This window comes from Rhinolophus sinicus, chromosome 18, assembly GCF_057876585.1.
Source record: "Rhinolophus sinicus isolate RSI-liver-muscle chromosome 18, RSI-T2T, whole genome shotgun sequence".
NCBI classification, from domain to species: domain Eukaryota; kingdom Metazoa; phylum Chordata; class Mammalia; order Chiroptera; family Rhinolophidae; genus Rhinolophus; species Rhinolophus sinicus.
The window spans coordinates 38,675,001-38,696,832 of NC_142518.1; the positions used below are offsets into that span (position 1 = coordinate 38,675,001).

General features: G+C 40.2%; 1 protein-coding gene across 1 annotated transcript in view; it reads right to left on the reverse strand.

The window, feature by feature from the left end:
- DGKK (diacylglycerol kinase kappa) overlaps positions 1 to 21,832 on the reverse strand; it is a 137,800-nt gene that overhangs the window by 64,743 nt on the left and 51,225 nt on the right. The window contains exons 2-7 of the mRNA XM_019718795.3: positions 19,846 to 19,956; positions 17,347 to 17,427; positions 15,238 to 15,342; positions 5,384 to 5,519; positions 4,805 to 4,911; positions 4,355 to 4,480 (exon numbers count right to left, since the gene is read on the reverse strand). Of these exons, the coding sequence (XP_019574354.2) occupies positions 4,355 to 4,480; positions 4,805 to 4,911; positions 5,384 to 5,519; positions 15,238 to 15,342; positions 17,347 to 17,427; positions 19,846 to 19,956 (666 nt within the window). The remainder of the gene's footprint in view (positions 1 to 4,354; positions 4,481 to 4,804; positions 4,912 to 5,383; positions 5,520 to 15,237; positions 15,343 to 17,346; positions 17,428 to 19,845; positions 19,957 to 21,832) is intronic.

The following is a 21,832-nucleotide window of genomic DNA, read 5'->3' on the forward strand; positions in this document are numbered from 1 at the left end:
TTATATTATATTATATTATATTATATTATATTATATTATTTCATATTATATTATATTATATTATATTATATTATATTATATTATATTATATTATATTATATTATATTATATTATATAAGACCCAGTCTTATATTATATTAAAATAAGACCGGGTTTTATATTAATTTTTGCTCCAAAAGACGCATTAGAGTTGATGGTCCAGCTATGTCTTATTTTCAGGGAAAAATGGTAATAGTAGTATGGGGGTTCCCTTGTATGTAACAAGTTGTTTTTCTTTTGCTTAAGAGTCTATTTGTCTTTAACTTTTGGCATTTTAATTATAATGTGTCTTCATGTGGGTCCCTTTGAGTTTATCTTATTTGGAAGTCTCTGGTATTCCTGAATCTGGATATCCATTTCTTTCCCCAGTTAGGAAAGTGTTCAGACATTCTTTGTTTAAATAAATTTACAATTTTCTGTCCCTTTCTCTCTCTTATAATCGTCTGGGACTCCTATAATGCAAATGTTATTCTGCTTGACGTTGTTCTATAAGTTCCTGAAGCTATCTTCGCTTTAAAAATAATTTTTCTTTTTATTGCTCTGATTGGGTGAATTCCTCTGTCCTGTATTTGAGTTCACTGATCCTTGCTTCTACTTCATCTAGTCTAGTCCATTGTTAAATTCATTTAGTGTATTTTTCAGTTTGGTTACTGTATTCTTCAGTACTGTGATTTCTATTTGGTAGTTTCTTATATATTTTCTATCTCTGTTGAAGTTCTCACTGTGTTCATACATTCTTTTCTCTAGTTCAGTAAGTGTCTTTATAACTACTATTTAGAACTCTTTACCATGTATATCACTTATCTTTGTTTCATTAATACTTTTTCTGAAGTTTTTATCTTGTTCTTTTGTTTGGAAAATATTCCTTCTGTTTCTTCATTTTCTTTGGGTTCTTGTGTTTGCTTCTCTGCAGTCGATAAAACAGTCTATTCTCCCAGTTTTGAGGTAGTGGCCTTAGGTAGGGGATGAAACTTATCATTCAGCCCTGCTCTAGCTCTTGGTTGTCTCTCAAACTTTTGTGATAGTCTAAGCAGCCAATTCTATTTTTAGTGGCTCCCAGTATTTGAGTGTCTCCCAAGACCTGCCATTGTTCCAAGATAGAAGATTTCAGTCAGCACCTAGATGCAGGCTGATTAGAAACCAGATACTCAGGTGGCAGCTTTTAAGATATGCAAATATATACAGTACTGTGGGACTAAAGGCGAAGTCTTACTAGCCACCAGAACTGGGTGACCTAGAAGTGCCCCTTGTGTAGCAGTTACAAAAATTGGGGCACCAGACGATTGTACAAGCTCCTTTTTGGGAGATCTCAGTGACCTGGAGCAAGTCAGAGGGAGAGCGCAAAGATAGCATCCACTGGCCTCTGTTCTTGGAAAGTATTTTGTAGATGTGTGCCAAACCAGAAGCCTGCCCTTCAGGCTGAAGCTTCAGTACAGCAAATAGGCCTCTTTCACAGAAAGACGGGTGTGTGTTTTAATCTGCTGTCCACATTGTGCCCTTAAGGTGGTCACTATCCAAGAATTTCTCTCCATTTGTTACTGTCCCATGGGACCCAGGAATGCAAGCACTGCTAGCCAACAGAGGCAGGTGATCAAGGGGTGTCCATTTGGGTAGCAGCCACAAAACAAGGGGTTCTAGACATAAAAACTGGGACACCAGATATGTGTAAGAGCTCCCCTCCAGGAGATACTGGTGTTCTGAAGCATGGCAGAAGGAGAGCATGAAGATAGACCCTACCCTCTGAAGTCTCTGGAAAGGATTGCAGTTGGCCTTTAGATACGTGTTTAATTAGAAGCCGGTTCCTCAGGCTGCAACTGTAAAGATAAGCTAATAGACTGGATTCCTTGGACCGTTGCCTTTTCCTGTGCCCTGGGGGTGATAGTCTATTAAGAACTCTTCTCAGTTGGTTACAGTCTTATGGGACTTACAAGCGATAGCCTTGCTGGCCACCAGAGCCAAGCAATCTATACTGTCTTTCCCCAAAAATAAGACCTAGCTGGATCATCAGCTCTAATGCATCTTTTGGAGCAAAAATTAATAAAAGACCCAGTATTATATTATATTATATTATATTTATTATATTATATTATATTATATTATATTAATTATATTATATTATACCTGGTCTTATATTAAAATAAGTCTGGATCTTGTACTATGTAAGACCCAGTCTTATATTAATTTTTGTTCCAAAAGACGCATTAGAGCTGATGGTCTGGCTAGGTCTTATTTTCGGGGAAACACAGTAGGTGTCTCCTGGTAGCAGCCACAAAAATCAGAGTGCCAGTTGAGCGTATAAGCTCTTTTCTGAGAGATACGAATGAGCTGGAACAAGGCAGAGGGAGAATGCAAAGATGATATTCACCAGCTTCCATTTTCTGAGAGCATCTCAATAGGCCCCAACAGGTGTGCTAAACCAGAAGCCTGCCCCTCAGGTCAAAGCTACTGAATAAACAAATAGGCCTCTTTCACAGACAGACTGGAGGTATATTTCATTTTGCTGTCTCTGTTGTGCCCTGGGAATGGTAATCTGCCAACAACTCTCTCTCTGATTGTTACAGTCCTGTGAGACTCAGAAACTTAAGCCCTGCTGGCCACCAGAGCCAGGCAATCAAGGGGCATCCCCCAGGTGGCAGCCACAAAAACTGAGGCACCAGATGTAAAAATTGGGGCACCAGATGCATGTAAAAGCTCTCCTCTGGGAGATATTGGTGCTCTGGAGCATGTCAGAGGGAGAATGGAAAGATGGTGCCCGCCCTCCAAGGTCTCTGGAAAGGATTACAGTTGACCCTCAGATGTATGTTTAATTAGAAACCTGCCCCTCAGGCTGCAGCTATGAAGATAAGCTAATAGGCCTCTTTTCACAGAAAGACTGGACTTCTCGGGCTGTTGCCTCTTGCTGTGCCCTGAGGGTGGTAGCCAGTTAAAAACTCTCCCTTGGTTACAGTTCTGTGGGACACGTAAGCATATGCCCCACTGGCCATGAGATCCAGGTGGTCTAGAGGCGTCGCTTGGGGGCAGCCTCCAAAATCAGGGCACCCAAGGAGGGTACAAACCCCTTCCAGGAGATACCAGTGAGCTGGATCAAAGCAGAGGGAGTGCAAATATGTCATTACCTGCTACATCGAGGCAGAAGGAACCAGAATCTTCTAAGAAGAAGCTTCCCTGTTTCCCTGAAAATAAGACCTAGCTGGGCAATCAGCTCTAATACATCTTTTGGAGCAAAAATTAATATAAGACCCGGTATTATATTATATTATATTATATTATATTATATTATATTATATTATATTATATTATATTATACCTAGTCTTATAGCAAAATAAGGCCGGGTCTTATACTAATTTTTGCTCCAAAAGAGCTGATTGCCTGGCTAGGTCTTGTTTTCGGGGAAACATGATTATACTTTAGTTTCTTCTTGTCTAAAATAGTCAGTTTATAAGAAGTGTCTAAAAGGCTAGAAAGTCTAGATCAGGGTTTCTCAATGTCGGCACGGTTGACTCTTTGGGCCAGATAGTTCTTTGTTCTGCCCTGTGCATTTCAGGAGGTTTAGCACAATCCCGGGCCTTTACTCACTAGAAGCCTGCAGCACACCCTCTTTCCCTGAGTTGTAAAAATTAAAAATGTCTCCAGACATTGTTATATGTCTTCTGGGGGGTAAAATCACCCCCAGCTGAGAATCACTGGTGTAGAGGCATGATAATGTTGTAGTTAAGAGCATGGTTTTTGCAGAATTATGTATGAATCAAGACTCTTTTGCTTACTGGCTGTATGACCTTGAGCAAATCACTTCCCTGTACTAAACCTCACTTTCCTCATTTGTAAATGGGGACAATGAGGCCTTGTTTAGGGTTGTTGTAAGGATTAAATGAGATCATGTATATAAAACACTCAATACATAGTGGGAATAATAATGAGTTAACATTATTAACCATTATTAATTAACAAAGATTACAAGTTTCTAGGAAATGGTGAATGAAGAAGGTTTCTAAGGGTAGACTCAGAACTTATTTTTTTAATTGCCCACACTGTCATAAGAGAGCTCAGCTTTTTCCTAGTAGCTTTTCCCTTTTGCTAGTAGGCCTCACTAATTAAGAACCATCAAAGATGAGCATCTTAAATCTTTCTCTTAAGGACTCCAGAGCCAGATCTGGAAAGTCAGGATACTGAGTTCTATACTATGGAATCTGTATAATCTATTTGGATGTAACAGTCTCTGAGATTTCTATCTATGTGTATGCACAGTCAAGCTTCAATTCAGCCCTTCTCTTGAAGTCAAGTCCTTAAGTATCAAGGAGATAAGAAGAGTCTTACCGTAGAATTACACCAGAGACATCGGAAATCTTGAAGTCTTTGGTAACTGCCGCAGTTCTCATGACATACTGCACATTGAGAACTGACAGATATATTTCCTTCTACCCACTGGTGGGGCATAGTTTTCTGAAAAGTAAAAAGAGACAAGAAGAAGAATTTAGAAATATAAGGAGAAGAAGGGCCAGCTGGAATAACTACACTACTCCATGGAGGACATTAGATAACCTCAAGGAAGTTCTTCCTGGTCTTGCCCTCCCCACTCCAATGCTAGTGACCAATGACAGGTAGGAGTGGGGGGCTTTAATTCTTCCAGATTGGTTGGATCATGAGCCTGGGGAAGAAGTCTACTTGGGTTGTTTGGAGAGAGGAAGAAGTCTTCCTTCCTTTGTGTGTCCCGGCTGAAGGGGAGGTGTAAGCCGGTAACCGTGAGAAAGCATGGCTGGTACTTACTACTTCATCTTCAGGAAGGAGGAGGTCATCAGTGATGGACAAGGTATTCCACTTGCAGTCTTTGCTTGCTCTCAAAGCACATAATCTGTGAGACTTCACTTTGCACACTGTGAAGAAGAAGAAGGAAAAAGATAGATGTAAATCTGGTGATAATGAAGATTCCAATTCCCTTCCCTAAGCTGTTCTGAAAGTTAGAACCTAGATGCATCTAAATAGTTCTGACCCTCCTCCAAAGGTCTATTTTCCATATGACTCAGTCCCTTTTTATTCTTACTGGCTACATTTTCTACTATCTGACTTGAATGGAAATTGATGGTAAAAATGAGGTGATTTCTGTTTTTCTAACACTTGTGACCATATTGTCTGGTTCTTCCAGACCTAACCCTCCATTTTGATTCATGAGAATTCCCCCTTATGCCAGTTTCTTCCCATTTCCTTTCCTCAGTCTGTTAAGTGTCAGAGCTAACCTTCACTAGAGCCAGTGACCTAGTGTGAGTCAGTGATAATAAAGCCACATGAGCTCCTTCATCCCTATCTCCAACCACTTAGCTCCACTTCCTAAAGGAAACAGTAATGTACCTTCACAGATAATAACATTTTTAGATAAGGCAGGAATGCTCTCCCGGCAAACATTGCAGTGCTGGGTCCGGGGACTGTGGCTGGAGTACCAATAGTGCATTCCAACAAGGAAAGGGTTGTTTTCTGCGGCAGGTATCTAAAATAAATAAAAGAGAAGAGAGAATAGAGAGTTAGTCACAGAGATAAATTAAGGAAGGCCAGACAAGCTGCTGCTAAGGCTGAAATGACCAGGTGTCAGAGCATGTGAATAGGAAGAATGAAAGTTGGAGCCAATACTTAACAAATCTCCCACCTCCGTTTTTTTTACCCCCAGTGGTTTTGGAAAGGGAAAAAGAATAGGGGTATAAATCCTGGGATAGGAGATAAAGGCAGGAACAATGATATTTATAGTGGTTGGCCAAATCACTACATTGGTTTAGTCTAAGAAACATTAGTTTTGTTAGCCTTGGCCTTGGCTCTCTTTGAGTAGTCAGCAAAAGGAGGTGGTGAATTGGAAATTCGTTGATATCCAAGTCCTCTGGCCAGGCAAGAAAGGGAGGAGGCAAGGCTCTGACTCTGGGATAAAGAAAGTTTGTCAGGCTTTAGCTACCTCCTGGAGACATACATTCCCCTTCTGGCCCTATTGCTGCCAGGTGAGCTGAATATTGCACTACTTGGATAACAGTTTCATCCCAGGGGTTTCTTGCCCAAGCACTATTTTCTGAATACCATGTTCTGACTCCCTGTAGTAGTTTCCTGGTTTAATCAATTTAATTCATTAAAAATTCATTAAACAGGGCAGGCCTGGTGGCTCAGGTGGTTAGAGCTCCATGCTCCTAACTCTGAAGGCTGCTGGTTCGATTCCCACATGGGCCAGTGGGCTCTCAACCACAAGGTTGCCAGTTCAATTCCTCAAGTCCCGCAAGGAATGGTGGGCAGCGCCCCCTGCAACTAAGATTGAACACGGCACCTTGAGCTGAGCTGCCGCTGAGCTCCGGATGGCTCAGTTGGTTGGAGCGCAGGCTCTCAGCCACAAGGTTGCCAGTTTTGACTCCCGCAAGGGATGGTGGGCTGTGCCCCCTGCAACTAGCAATGGCAACTGGACCTGGAGCTGAGCTGCGCCCTCCACAACTAAGATTGAAAGGACAACAACTTGACTTGGAAAAAAGTCCTGGAAGTACACACTGTTCCCCAATAAAGTCCTGTTCCCCTTCCCCAATAAAATTTTAAAAATTCATTAAACAAATATTTACTGAATAACTACTTTGTGCTTGGCACTTTTCAATGCATTGGGAATATGGTGATAAATAAGATAAAGACTCTGCCTTCATGTAATGACATTATGTTTGTCTTCTTTCATCGTATTGAATTTGACATTTACTATCTGTAAATTCTGCATTTGTTTATTACAGCCTGACTCTCATGACTGAGGGGCAGGAACAGGGCATACCAGCAACTAGTTTGGGAATTGAAAGAAGAAGGAAAGAGGTGGGTATCAAAAACTCCCCAATTTGTTCCAGGTGTGCATTCCACAGGACTCTTTTACCTTTTCTCTAATTCCTGTGACTGTCTGATCTTTTCCTTCTTTGTAGGCATACAGATTCAGCATTTTATTCTTGACATTATAGTGGGTTGGGTGTGTAAAGGCATGACAAAACTTTAAAAATAACTATATATTCTTCCTGATGCCAAGTGATAGTGGTTAGAGAGAGAGAGAGAGAGAGAGAGAGAGAGAGAGAGAGAGAGAGAGAGAGAGAGAACAAGTGCTGTTGAAAGGCTCTGGTACATTAAGTGTTCAATCTTGATCCACTTATAGGAATTAGCTATATAAAGCATACCCTATATATGGCACTCTCTGATACCTGCTTCCCCCTTCTGGCATGCTGGCTATGTGCTAAGCTGCTGTTGTATTGACTAGGAAGCTTCTGGAAGGAAAAGGTAGTTTAATGAGCTAAGGGGTCACTTGATCTGGGATGATTGCAATGTTTTTTTCATGCTGAGATCCTGGCAATGTTTTCAGAAAATCAGAGGGTGGAGAGTCCTGAGGAAGTGACATAGTCTTGGCTGTGGCACTCTGACCTCCGAGCACCTATTTCCTGTAGATTATAACTCTATAGGTACCTTCCTTCCAACCTCCTTCCCTCCCACAATAATTACTAAGAGCCTACTTTGTGTTATCTAGGAAGCTAGGCACAGAAGATACAGAGATGAGTAAGCCCCAGTTCTTGCCCTCAAGGAGCTCATAGTCTACTGGAGGAGACAACTTCCTAAACACATCATCCCAGTATAGAGTGACAAGCGAGCTCTCCTAGAATGTGCAAGATCCTAGAATGTGCAGGACAAATGGAAGAAATACAGAGCTCTGCCTGGGTAGAATATTGAATTTCATGGTCCAATTAGCTACAAAGTATAAAATAATATGTAAAATGGACATTGTTTTGGTCCAGCAGTTGAGGAGATGGGATTTATATTCCTTATGTGCATTATATTCTATAAGGAAACTTTGATGCATTCAACCCTGGATGAGTATGTGTTGTATTGTGCCCTCCCCAAAAAAATATGTTTAAGTCCTAACTCCTGTACCTGTGAATGTAACCTGATTTGAAAATAGGGTCTTTAGAGGTGTAATTCATGTAAGATAATGTCATAATGGATTTGAGTGAGCCCTAATCCAATGACTGGTGTCCTTATAAGAAGAGGGAAATTTGGACACAGACTCCAGAGAGAATACCAGGTAATCATAGAGGCAGAGTTTGGAGTGATGTGTCTATGAGCTAAGGAATGCCAAGGAAGGCCTGCAATCACCAGAAGCTAAGAAGGGGCAAAGAAGGATCTTACCCTAGAACCTTCAGAGAGAGCATGGCCCTGCCATCACCTTGACTTTGGGCTTCTAGACTCCAGAACTGTGAGAGAATAAGTTTCTATTGTTTTTAATTCACCTGGTTTGTGGTCATTTGTCATGGCAGTACGAGGAAACTAATACAGTTTTTCGTACTGTGAAGTGGGGTACTGCTGTAACAAATACCTAAAAATATGGAAGTGGTTTTGGAATTGGGTAATGAGTAAAAGCTGGAAGAATTTTGAGGCACATGATAGTAAAATCCTAGATTGCCTTGAACAGAATGTTGCTAGAAATATGAACATTAAAGATGCTCCTGGTAAGGTCTCAGACAGAAATTAGGAATATACTATAGGAAACTGGGAGAAAGGTAATCCTTTTTTATAAAGTGGCAGAGAAGTTGACTGAATTTTGTTCTACCATTGCTATTACTGTTCCAAGTTTACTGTAGAACTTGTAAGCAATAAACTTAAATATTTCACTGAGGAGATTTCCAAGCAAGATATAGCTTGGTTTCTCTTTGCTGGTTATAGTAAAATGCAAGAGAAAAGAGATATTTTTAGGAAGGAACTTGGGCTAGTATGCTCAGGCTGCCATAACAAAATACCATAGACTGGGTAGCTTAAATAACAGAAATTTATTTTCTCACAGTTTGGAGGCTGGGAAGTCCAAGATCAAGGTGCTGGCTGATCCAATTCCTGGTGAGAGCTCTCTTCCTGGCTTGCAGATGGCTACATTCTTGCTGTACACTCACATTGCCTTTCCTCAGTACATGTGAGCAGGGAGAGAGAGAGAGAGGGAGAGAGAGAGAGACAGAGAGAGAGACAGAGAGAGAGACAGAGAGAGAGTGAGACAGAGAGAGAAAGTGGGAAAGAGAGAGAGAGCGCTCAATCTCTCTCTCCCTTTTCTCATAATGTCACCAATCCTATGAGATTAGGACTCCACTTTTATGACCTAATTTAATGTTAATTGCCTCCTAAAATTGTTATCTCCAAATATAGTCACATTGGGGGTTAGGGCTTCAAAATACGAATTGTAGGGGGCACAATTCAGTCCATGGCATAACTATTAAGGAAAAAGTCACCAGAACTGGAAGATTTGGAAAATTATCAGCCTATCCATACTGCAGAACATGAGAAAGTGTTCTCATATGCTCTGGAGAGAGCACTAAGGGTGTAGCTGGACAAACTTTTGCTGGAGGGATTACATGTGTGACACATGGATTTAATAAATTATCTCAGCAGAAACACTGCCAGCTTGGACTGAAGGGGGACAAAGTTCAAAATGAAGGACGGCTGTCAGACCTCAGGGATTCTACAGGCAGAAAATAGGCTCATGGAGCTACTCAGCTATGAACATGTTTTATCCTTAAAGAAAATAGAAGAAGGACTCCAAGAGGGCTCAGAGGTCAGCAGGGATGCTGAGAGTGGCTCAGGTCAGAGATACTGCTCCTGCCACCACAGATCTAAATAGTGGGAGCCTGAGGGTGGGGCCACTGCTTCCTTGGTTCCAGAGGGTGGGGGCACCTCCTTGGTTAGAGAGGGGTCTACCACCCCTGTGGACTGAGAGGGTATGAGCAGAGGAAAGAATACCAAGCCACCATAGAATTATTCTGAGGCCTTGAAAGCTAGTGGAACTTGCTCTGCTCACTTGCCAACTTGCCTTAGACCAGCAACCCATTTATTCCTTCAATTTTCTGTCTTTCAGAATGGGACTGTCTATCCTATACCTGTCCCAGCATTGTATTTTGGAGGCAAATAATTTGTTTCCTAGGTCTCACAACTCCACAGATAGAGAGGATTTATTTGCCAAGATGGATCATAGCAAAAGTCTCACCCATACCTGATTTAGATTATTTAGAAGGTGAGGTTTTGAACTAAGAGTTAATGATGGAATGGGTTAAGTCTTTTGGGGATGTCAGGATGGGGTGGACTTATTTTGCATGTAAGAAGGGCATGAATTTTGATGTTTAGAGGGTGGACTATTGTGGGTTGAATTGTGTTCCCCCCAAAATATGTTCAAATCCTAACCCCCAGTACCTATGAGTGCGACCTTATTTGGAAATAGAGTCTTTGCAGATATAATCAATTTAAAATGAGATCATACAGGATTAGAGTGGGCTCTAGTCCTTATAAGGAGAGGGAAATTTGGACACAGGTACACACAGAGAGAAGAACACCATGTAAAGATATAGAACACAGATACAGGGGAGACCACCAAGTGATGATGGACGCAGAGATTGGAATCAATTCCTTCCTACAAGCCAAGGAATGCCAAGGAAGGCCTGTAATCACCAGAAGCTAAGAAGAGGCAAAGAAGGATTCTTCTCTAGAGCTTTCAGAGAGATTATGGCCCGGCCAATACCTTGATTTTGGACTTCTAGACTCCAGAACTGTGAGAGAATAAGTTCCTGTTGCTTTAATTCACCCAGTTTGTGGTCATTTGTTATGACAGTCATGGGAAACTACTACAGTAAGTCATAAGGCTTTCCAGTAGTTGACACAGATTCAAAATCCATTTGGAATACAGATGAAAAACCATGGCATGGATACAAACCACTATTACTGAATGTTTGATTCTCCCAGGTTGGCCATTGGTTGGGTGACCATGATCCAAATCAGGACACTTTCAACACTGAAATGGGGAGCTATTAATAATTATGCTGGGACAACAAGTATGAACTGTGTTAATTCTGAACAAACCACTAGCCATGGAGAAACTATGCATAAGATAGAGAGTAATTTAGCCTTTGGATTTCCTCTTTGACCCAATGGTTGTTCAAAACTGTATTGTTTAGTTTCTATGTATTTGTGAATTTTCCCATTTTCTTGCTGTTATTGATCTCTATTTCATTCCATTATGGTCAGAAGAGATATTTAGAATGATGTTCATGTTTTTTAAATGTGTTAAGTGACCTTCCACGTTATCTATCCTGGAGGATGTTCCATGTGCCCATGAGAAGAATGTGTCTTCTGCTGTTGTTGGGTGGAAATTTCTGTATATGTCAGGTCCATTTGGTCAGTAGTGTTATTCAAGTTAGACATTTCTCTACTGATTTTCTGTCTGCATGTTCTATTCATTATCGTAAGTGGGGTAGTGAAGTCCCCTACTTTTATTGTATTGCTGTCAATTTCTGCCTTCAGATCTGTCATTATTTGTTTTATATATTTAGGTACTCTGAATTTGGAGATTACACACACACACACACACACACACACACACACACATATATATATGTTTTATATATATATGTTATATTTTCCTGTTGAATTAACCCTTTTATCATCATATTATGTCTTCTTTTGTTGCTAGAGACAGCTTTAGAAATAAAGTCTATTGTGTAGGTATAAGTATAGCCAGCCATACTTTCTTTTGGTTACCATTTGCTTGAAATATCTTTTCTATCTCTTCACTTTTAGCCTATAGTGTCTTTAATTTTACAGTGAATGTCTATAGACAGAGTATTTCTGGATTTTGTTTTTCATCCTTTCAGCCTCTCTAGGACTGCTGGAGTCTTCCTGCTCTCCTTTTCCCTTGTGGGTGGAGGTCAGGTCAAAGAGATTCCTTTTTGCCCCAAGCTCTGCCAGACCAGAGGATGAGGCTACATAGATAAACTGCTTACTGTGCTTTTCTATGTGGCCACTCTGTCTCCCTACTCCGTAGAGTTTCTGCAGCTTCTTTATTGTATTTTGGAACTCTCTCAGAGCTATTCTAGTTGGCATGTAGTTGTTTATTTTTTGTTTTTGTGGGGGAGAAGATAAGCATTGGGAGCTCCTAGTCTGACATCTTGCTGATGTCACTATGAAAAATTAATTTTCTATACAACATTCTCAGAAGTTGTTTAAACAGTTTGCTTTAAATACTTCCAATGACATGGAGCTTTCTACCTAAAGAAGCAGTTGATACCATTCCTGCAGCTCACACTGAATATTAGAAAGTTTTTCTCCTAGGCCAAAGACTAAGAAAAAACTTTCTAAAATTTAGAGCTTTAGGAACATTGAATGGACTCTTGCAAGAATCTTAGTTCCCCATCTTTGGAAACATTCACGTAAAGGCTACATGACTTATATAAAGATGCTTTAGAATTTAGAATCTGTAGTCTAGATGACTTTTAAGGTCCATTGCTTCGATGACAATTCATTATTAGAGACAGCCAACCTTTCAATCTAGTTTTCCATGCAGTTCCTTATTTCTATATTTTTATTCTTTCTTTAAGTCTCCCAAGCTCAAACCTTTCATCTGCCGGTGACTTCTCTCTCTTTTTTGCCTCTCTCATATATTTAGGTTCTCCTCCAACCCCAACTTGGTATCTACTATCTGTCTTCCCTTTCTATCCTTATTCCGGGGCTTAACTTTGTTTTGCCTACATTAATCTATAGCCTCCTCTCTGATCTTCTGGCCTCCAGTTTATCCCTTGTTTAATCCATTTTGTATTTCTACAGTATCCCTTTGATAAACTCTCTTCCCTTTCTAATCTATCCTTAAACTGAACTTTGATCATGTTGCAATTCTTCCCCACTCTTTATCCTGGCATTGATAATTCTTCACAATCAGGCTCAACCTACCTCTCCAGACATTCTTCTTAAATCACTTTCCCAAACTTTTCTGGTCAAATAGAGTCCCCCTTTCACTCTATTCAGAAAAGGTTCTGTTTTTCTGTTACTCAGCTTTTGCTTATGCCAATTCCCCTGCTCAGGACTTCCGCCTGTCCCTAATCCCCAGCCACCAATAAAATCCTATTCATCTTTCAAAGTCAGTCTCAAATCTCTCCTCTATAAACTCTTCCCAGAGGACTCCAGCCCATACTTATCTCTTCCTCCCTTGAATTCCCATACCACTTTAATGTCTGTTTTATTCATCTGACAATCAATCACGCGCTGCCTGTAAAATCTCTGAAAATTGTTATTTATCTTGAGTACTGTCATGTAACTATTTCTTTTGTGTATGTTTTCTCTTCCCACTACCTAAAAAGATCACTGAGGTCAGGAGCAGCTATACCTTTTCAACTCTCTATGGAACAGAACTGGGCATCTGGTAGGGGCTGTCCTTAATGTGTACTGACTAGTTTCCAATAGGGTATCCAGTTACTCTGTAGTGACTTTACTAGACCACTAAGTTTATGATTAATCTTTCTTCATCCCACATCAGGCATTGGTGGTGACAAAGGATAGAATAGACCATTGGAGATAAGGTATATATGAGAGAAAGTGTATTTGACTGTTTAAGCCTCAAGCAAGATGAATTGCTAAGATGCTGGTGGTGAGACATTTCACTATCAGCTAAAAGTGTTCCTTAATCGATTTAGGTCCCTGGCGCAGCTCCACAGAGGTTGTGATTGCAACCTGCAACTGAACTCTTTTGAAAAAGTAAACAGGCAGATTATTATTTTTTTCCTTTTTAGTTTGTGCTGGGTAGTCAACACCAAAGTGTTTAATTCAATTGAGTTAGGAATTGCACATCAATACGCTTATGGCTTTCTCTAGAAGTTTTTGCATTCCTGGACTAATAATTAAAATTCAAAATATCCTATGTGACCTTTTTTCGCCAAACTGAAAATGTGTGATTCATGAGAAGTGCTCCAATTTGGATAGAGATAAGCCAAGGGAAAGAAAGGGATTGGTCTACAGGGGTGAGGAGCATGGAAATCACAACTTTTTGTGGCTACCTGTAATGCTGTGCCATAGAGGCCTCATTGCAGGTGGGCAAGAGGCACAGGATATGCTTTCCAAGAGGAAAGGAAGAAAAAAATAACAAAGGAGTGAAATGCTGAGTGCTAAGTCATGCAAAGACCATCATCAGATTATAAGCAAAGAATTGCTCTAAGCATACACAATGTGGGCCTGGGAGAGGCCTTGATGATATGTGGAGAGGTACCTAGGCCTCAGTTCGGTCAACCTGTCATGTACTCATAATCATGAGGAGCAGAATTTGTAGTTATGAAACCAAGTGATCGAAAGCCTGAGAAGTTCTAGGGAAGTGAGGGTAGATGGTTTTTCTCCATGGCATTGTTTTTACTTCTAAAACCCATTGTTCATCAAGCTTCAGTCTACACTGCTTCATCCCAAATGCCTATAACAATCCTCTACCTTTTCGTAGTTGTTTAAGACATCAGGTTTTTTCTAAGGGTAGATTCATGTTCCCCTTTATCTCTAAGACCTTCAGAGCACAACTTTGCTTTAGGATGAACCACGTATCATTCCCTTTGTCTTTGGCTTTAAGATTATCCTCAGATTCATTTATTCATTTAAAAAAATGTTTGTTGAGGCTCTGTTATGTGCCAGACATTGCTCTAAGTAAATGAATGACACAAATTCCTCCCCTCTTGAAACTTACATAACTTCTAACTGTGGTAGGTCTGCAGAATAGTGGGCTGAGGGCATAACCCAGAGTTTGAATGGTGGCCACATTTGTGGTGGGGAGTAGTGGCCAGGGGTTTGGTATTGATTGCTAAGGAGAAAAAGAACCCTGCTAAGCTCTGAGGAGGCCTGCTCCTTGCTCTCCCCCCTATATTTCTTCTGTGGTGGACAATGAACAGAGAGGCAGAATTGTGGTTAAGGACATAGGCTTTGGAGTCACACAGCCTGGGTCCAAGTCCTGGCTTTGCTACCAAGTAGTTGTTTCATCTTGATCTGGTTCCTTTTCTTTTGTGAGCCTCAGTTTCTTTAGCTGTTGCTGTAGTCACTCAGCAGACCCAAATCAAGACTGCTGATTACAGCTTTCCTACCATAACAACCTCTAAATGAGCTGCTCACATACATCTTGAGTGTCTCATCCATTGGGTATATAGTGACATCTACATGTCAGATGGATGTATACAGAGGTATCTAAACCACATACGTACCAAGGTCTGAGTCTAAGTGAATTAGTCCTATTTACGAATAGTTTTAAATAAATTTCCTAATAATATCTATAATTCCTAACCAGATGGTTTCTGCTTCCATCTTACTATTTCCCTGTTTGAAAAGTGGCTTAACTAATGCAGTCAATTATGTGTTTACCCCTGAGAATTGTGTGGATTCTCTACTATTTCTTTTACCTTACGAATTTCTCCCTGCTGAACGGTTTTTATGACATTAATCCATTCTTCCATGTCTTTCCGGTTGGGTGCAGCCAGGGTAATTTTTCGTTGTGGTGTGATCACCTAAACAAAAAGTCGCATTATCAACTGATCCCCACTCCACAAATTTGCCCCCATACAAAGCATGTAAATTCTCCAAGGACATAGGCAAGTCTACCAAGCATAACCCAAGCCACTATTTAAAAACAAGGCAGAAGTTCCCAGAGCGATTTGCAGCTCAGCTCCTTAGGTACCCACCCAAAATAATAATAATGATGATAGTAATAAATAACGCTTTAATGGCATTTACTATGTTCCAGTCACTGTTCTATTGTACTTTATTATATTATTTATTTCAATATTCATTACAACCCCATGATATAAGCATTTCCCCCACTTTGTAGTCAGGAAAACCAAGGCATAAGGAGTTAAACGACTTGCCCAGGGCCACCTAGCAGATAAAAAGCTAAGCCAGAATTGAAATCCAGACTCTTTGGCTCTGGAGCACGTTTTCAAACACTAAGCCATGCATTCATCTATTACTCAAGTGAGGTTGCCTGAAAATCCTACTCACTTACTGCTGCTCTGTCTACTTGAAAATTGTAAAAGGGTATGTGCTTCATCAGGGTGTGCCTCTTTCTGTTTGAGGGAAGAGTGAGAATGGAATGAGAAACCTAAAAGTCTGGTTTGTTTCTTTCTTATGGTCAGGGACAACCTGAAATGAATTGTACTGTTTTTTCTCTTAATCCTGCTCACAAGAACCCAGGCAGGAAAAATGAAAAAAAAGCTATATTGAGGATCTAGCAGAGGTAGACCATGGTCAGGACTTGATCTTTCCCCAGAGGGCAGGAGGGAGCATGGATAGCTATAGTATCAGTCATTGCTTCAGTGGCCCTACTTGCTGTTTCTATCGGCACCCCCTCCCCCCAAATCTTGGAACTAGAATTCACCAAATTAACAAGCAGTTTTTTTCTTCTTTCACGTGTAGCACAGCATGATTCTGTGATAGATGGGAATAGGATAGTGGGAATTGTGACAACAGCCAGTCCTTTGGTCCAAACCCATTCTTGTATGGGGCTGATTCTTGGGGATGATTCTGGGTTTTAATTAGGCTAAGGGACAACCTAGCCCTTGGGATTTCTTTGCAGAGTAGAGACCAAAAACATTAGCCTGTACACTCATCACCCAAAGGTTAAGCTTTTGGGAAATGGATCAACAGAATCCTCAGCTTTACCTTGGGTCAGTGTGACGTAATCAGAGTGAAATGAGAGTAGGGTCTCCCTCTTCTATTCAGCTGCCCTTCTTTCAAAGGAGAATAGAATGTGGACCAGCCACAGAAGCAATGTATTGGGCTTACAGCTCTTTAGTCTGATAGGTATAACCCTCCACTCACCTGAAGAGGAACCCCAGTCTCCATAACCCCCCACTGAGGCTGGGAGAAGACAGTTCTTGGAGGAGGTGGCTAGGAGAATTCCTGGGTCAATGGGCTTGCTATTTTTCAGTGAGCTTTCTAGCCTGAATTCACTTGAACGACCAAAGTCTTAAGAAATTTCAGCAATGTCAAACCCTTGAATACTTCCCTAGAAAATCCTCTGCTTTCTTTGAGGTACTCTCATCAGCAATCTCAGCATAGGGTAACTTTCACTTTGGATGTAGGTTCTTATCTGCTTCATCAGAGAGAATGTCATGTAGCTCCATTATCCTGATATTTCTACAACACATTTGGAGTCTCTTGAAAGCCTCCCAGTGATACTCTTCTATATCACCTTCATCAGGAGGATTGATTTTTGTAATAGTCACTACCCCTAACCCCCAATCAGCTCAGCTTTATAACTGTCTGGTAATAGGGAACAGGGCCATCACTTTTTCCACCTATCAGTGGGCTGGTAAAACTGTTTACATGAATAATCTTCAGCACTCATTTGTAATGCTACCTTCAGTGGATTTCCAAGCACACTTTGAGATCAAAGGAGACTTGGGAAACCTGAACTCTTAAGCGGCAACAAGTGGGTGTGGCAACCACCACCTCCCCTCGCTTCCCAGCTAGCTCCCACCCCTGCCCATTCAGTCATTCCCAATCTTACTTACACAAAAACTGTGGGAAAGATTTCTACAGCTAGTTTCTGCCAAGGCGACCTGAGACAGATCAATTGTTTCAAAGCGTGCAAACTGCAAAGATATGAGAGAGAGGGAAAAGGAACCATCTGGTTAATTAGACAAAGAGACACTTAAAAAGTAAACACTTACATATACATAAACACTAATAAGCATTTTTGATGGTCATGATGCAATCATTGTTTTGGCTTGAGCGCTGGGATTTATTTCACATCATGATTTTTGTTGATATACCAGGGAGAGTGAGAAATTACATTTAAATTGTTGAAACTGAGTCATCGATGACAAAACAAGTCTTGTCTAAACAGTGTGATTACATCACTCTTTCCTTTCTCTGGTCAGGTGGCCTATGGTATACACTATTAATGACGATATTTGGTTTTCTCTGTCCTAACCTTCTCACCTTGATGCAATATATTCTTCTGTACTAAGTCTTCATGATACTTAGTCGTATTTATCCCTTTCTGCTAATGACTTAAGTTCAACATTTTAACTGCTCCAACTTGTACAACTGAAGCCACACCCACTATTACTGCCCCTTTCCAAAGTTATTCTACTCTGTTAATTACTAAATGCTTCTCCTACTGTTCTTATGCTGTCATAGATGACATCCCCTGTAATAACTCATATAACAGTTATTGGCTGGATGTTTTCTCCTTCTCTCCATTTTCAGTTTAAAGCCGACTTCAACTTCAACTGCTTTCTCTTACTCCTGCTGCCATATCCAGCTCTCTTCTTTTCATGTTCCTTTCAGGGGTAGGAGGCTGGAGTGAGGTGGCAATGAGAAAACAAACCAAGCCAAACTAAACCTAAATACAACTCTTCCTAAAAGTTTTATGTGGATTAATAGGAAGGCTTGGGTAATTCAGAATTATTCAAAGCTAAAGGTTTATGCTGGAGAAGATAATGGGATGTGGCCTAGCTAGGGGCCTACTGGAGCAGAGAGGAGTTATTGGCTCCTGTTTCATCGACCAGCAGCCTTTGACTTTGTTGTTAGTCCCATCTAGTTTAAGGCCTGTGTCTCGGTATACACAGGCTATAGTACTGTGTTTCCCTGAAAATAAGGCCGGGTCTTATATTAATTTTTGCTCCAAAAAATGCATTAGGGCTTATGTTCAGGGGATGTTATCCTGAAAAATCATGCTAGGGCTTATTTTCCGGTTAGCTCTTATTTTCGGGGAAACATGGCAGGTAACACCCAGCCAGCATCAGGAAACCAGTACTATGGATACAGACAGGACTCGCTCCACTGGTATGCAACATGTGCAGTCATACAGGGCCCCATGTTCAAAAGGGCTCCACAATTGGTTTAATGCTTTGCTGTTGCAATATTGAAATTCTTTATAAGTTTATCATTGAACTTGTGTTTTATAAGTGAAATCCAGTGGGACAATAGGTCATGAAAATGAGCACAGGAGATATGCACAATATGTCTGCCCACCTCATGTCTTGTCACTCGATTTGCATTCATGATGCCCATGAGCATAGAATTCCAGTGGACCATGATATGTGGGAGTTCAGCAAGATTCAAAGAAAATAAGAAGGTATGAATGTTACATTTATGACTGAGTAATAAGGGAGCTGACAGCCCTGAGATGCCACACTTTCTGTTGGAACCGGAAGTTGCTTCAAACACAGCAATGGTTTTCTAAGAAACATGAACAACCAATGAACCCTATTGTATTCTTTTTTACTCATGTTACTTCCCTGTACTAACCAATCGTTTATGCTGAAAATGATAACATCAAAGGAAAAGGAAAGGTAGAGAAACCCATAGTTCCTTTTCCTTTCAGTCAGACAGTATTGATAGAATGTGTAAGTATCAAGATGTGAAATAAAAACAGTTGACTTAGTTTTGTGCAGTTTTGTGTACTGGTGAGAACAATACATATATATATGTACATATATATACATATATATATATATACGTATACATATATATGTATATGAGCGACTAAATACAAATTATATAATTTTGGTGACTCTTCATATGAGTTAAATGCTTTTATATTTGCTTGTAAAATGAGCATTGTACAATAGACCAATGGATGGTAAAATTGCTAATATTTTAATATTTTATTTTATTTTTTTTACTTAGAATGACATTTAATAATAAATAAAAGGTGCCCTGACAAATCACTGCTTTATATTTTAGTATCTTTACTGGCATTTCTCCTTGCTTTTTAAATAAGGGGGCCCCACATTTTTATTTTGTACTGGGCTCCACAAATTATGTAGTTGGTTTTGGGTGTAGAAGCTAATTAAGGAATCTATGAAAGAGAAGGGAAATAGAAAAGGAAAGGGAGAGAAAAGCATCCCCATTTGGCCCAAAAGAACAACTTAAAGGAAGAATAGAAGGTTTCAACTTTTGCCTTAACATTTGTCAACAGGTCTTTACATATGAGCCCATTTATTCACAGAACATTTTCTGGCACCCACCCACTAACCCAATTGAATATAGTATTCTCTTACTGCAGGATGGTGTGCAAAGCAGAGCCTTTGTCCTCGAACCAGAAAATATCTAAGCTTCCATCTCTGGAAGGAGTTACAGCTCTTCAGCAGAGGTCCTTCCTTCAGTATTTTCTGAAAGATAGAAGCATAGCAGTTGGATTAATTAGATCAATTTGCAAGACCATATCACTTGTGCTTTCAGTTCAGAAGATCAGATATCTGGAAGGCTCTATCTCTGTCATATATCTGAGAAATGGCCTGAGGGACAGGAAAGAACTCAAGGAAGTTAGTTCAATCAGAAAAGGCATTGGATACTCTTGGATAAACCATTCAAGATGATACAGGCTGTAAGTTTCTTAGGATACATGGTGTAAAAACCACGGAGAACATCTGCATTGGTGGTAGGGGGTGAGGAAGAGGGACATTAACACATAAGTATAAGAACAACATGCCTAGGAAAGAACATATGGTAGGGGAAGGGGCTGCGTTAAGTAACGACAGATTTTTTTGGAAGTTTCCAGGTTGTAGATCTAGACAGGGCCTTTTTGTTGGCTATTTTAGAGTGTTTCTTTTTAGAATATTAAGTTAGATCACATCCCTTCCATGCTTACAAGTCCCCAATAGCTTCCCAACATTTTTAGAACCAAAGTCTTTACCATGGCCTTCAAGAGATTCATGGTCTGATGAGAGAGCAAAAAGAGAACCGAAAAGGAACTGCCTTCTGATTACTTTCTTTACATATCTCATGGTCTGACCACTGATTTTTTTCAGTTACTTGTTGAACAGGCTGATTCTAACGATTTGAGAAAAGTACTCACACCCACCGAGCTGGAACCAAACCCATACTGAATGGACAAAGAGCCAGACTTAGTTTAAGTCACCAAATCAAGGTTCTATCATGAATTCCATCTATCATCTAAATTAGAATTCATCATTGGGTGGTTGAGGAAGTATTTTGTTTGGCCCATTTAGTGTTTTTCAAAGTTTTTAATTAGTTGATATTATTTAAAAGGCAGAAGATTTTATATTAAAATCAAAGTTTCCTGTTTCTTTAAAATAATCAGAACCTCTGGTAACGCTGGACTTATATTCTCACATGGCAACAATCTGCTGGAATGGAGTAGCAGCTGCTCCCTTCAGATGGGGTCCTGACTCCAGCAGGCATTTGGGTTTGAGACCCTGATCTAAACAATTCTTTGCTACTCCTGTTCTCCCAAATATACATGCATCTATTACACTCTATGTACAATTCTCTAACCAATAAGATAATACTAATGGACATAACCTCTGTATGTCAATTGAAAAGTCAGTTTATGAGCTATCCATGTTTACCTGAGTCCTCTTGATAACTTACGGGAGTTTCAAGTATTGTACCACCCTTGAGATGCTTATAAAATAATGGTGCCAAGGAGTCAAGAAAAGGAGAACAATAAGATCTTGTGGGAAAGGGGAAGGTAACAGGAAGAGTGAGAAATTACATTTAAATTGTTGAAACTGAGTAATCAATGAGAAAACAAGTCTTGTCTAAACAGTGTGATTACATCACTCTTTCCTTTCTCTGGTCAGGTGGCCTATGGTATACACTATTAATGACGATATTTGGTTTTCTCTGTCCTAACCTTCTCACCTTGATGCAATATATTCTTCTGTACTAAGTCTTCACAATACTTAGTCGTATTTATCCCTTTCTGCTAATGACTTAAGTTCAACATTTTAACTGCTCCAACTTGTACAACTGAAGCCACACCCACTATTACTGCCCCTTTCCAAAGTTATTCTACTCTGTTGATTACTAAATGCTTCTCTTACTGTTCTTATGCTGTCATAGATGACATCCCCTGTAATAGCTAATTTAACAGTTATTGGCTGGATGTTTTCTCCTTCTCTCCATTTTCAGTTTAAAGCCGACTTCAACTTCAACTGCTTTCTCTTACTCCTGCTGCCATATCCAGCTCTCTTCTTTTCCTGTTCCTTTCAGGGGTAGGAGGATGGAGTGAAGTGGCAATGA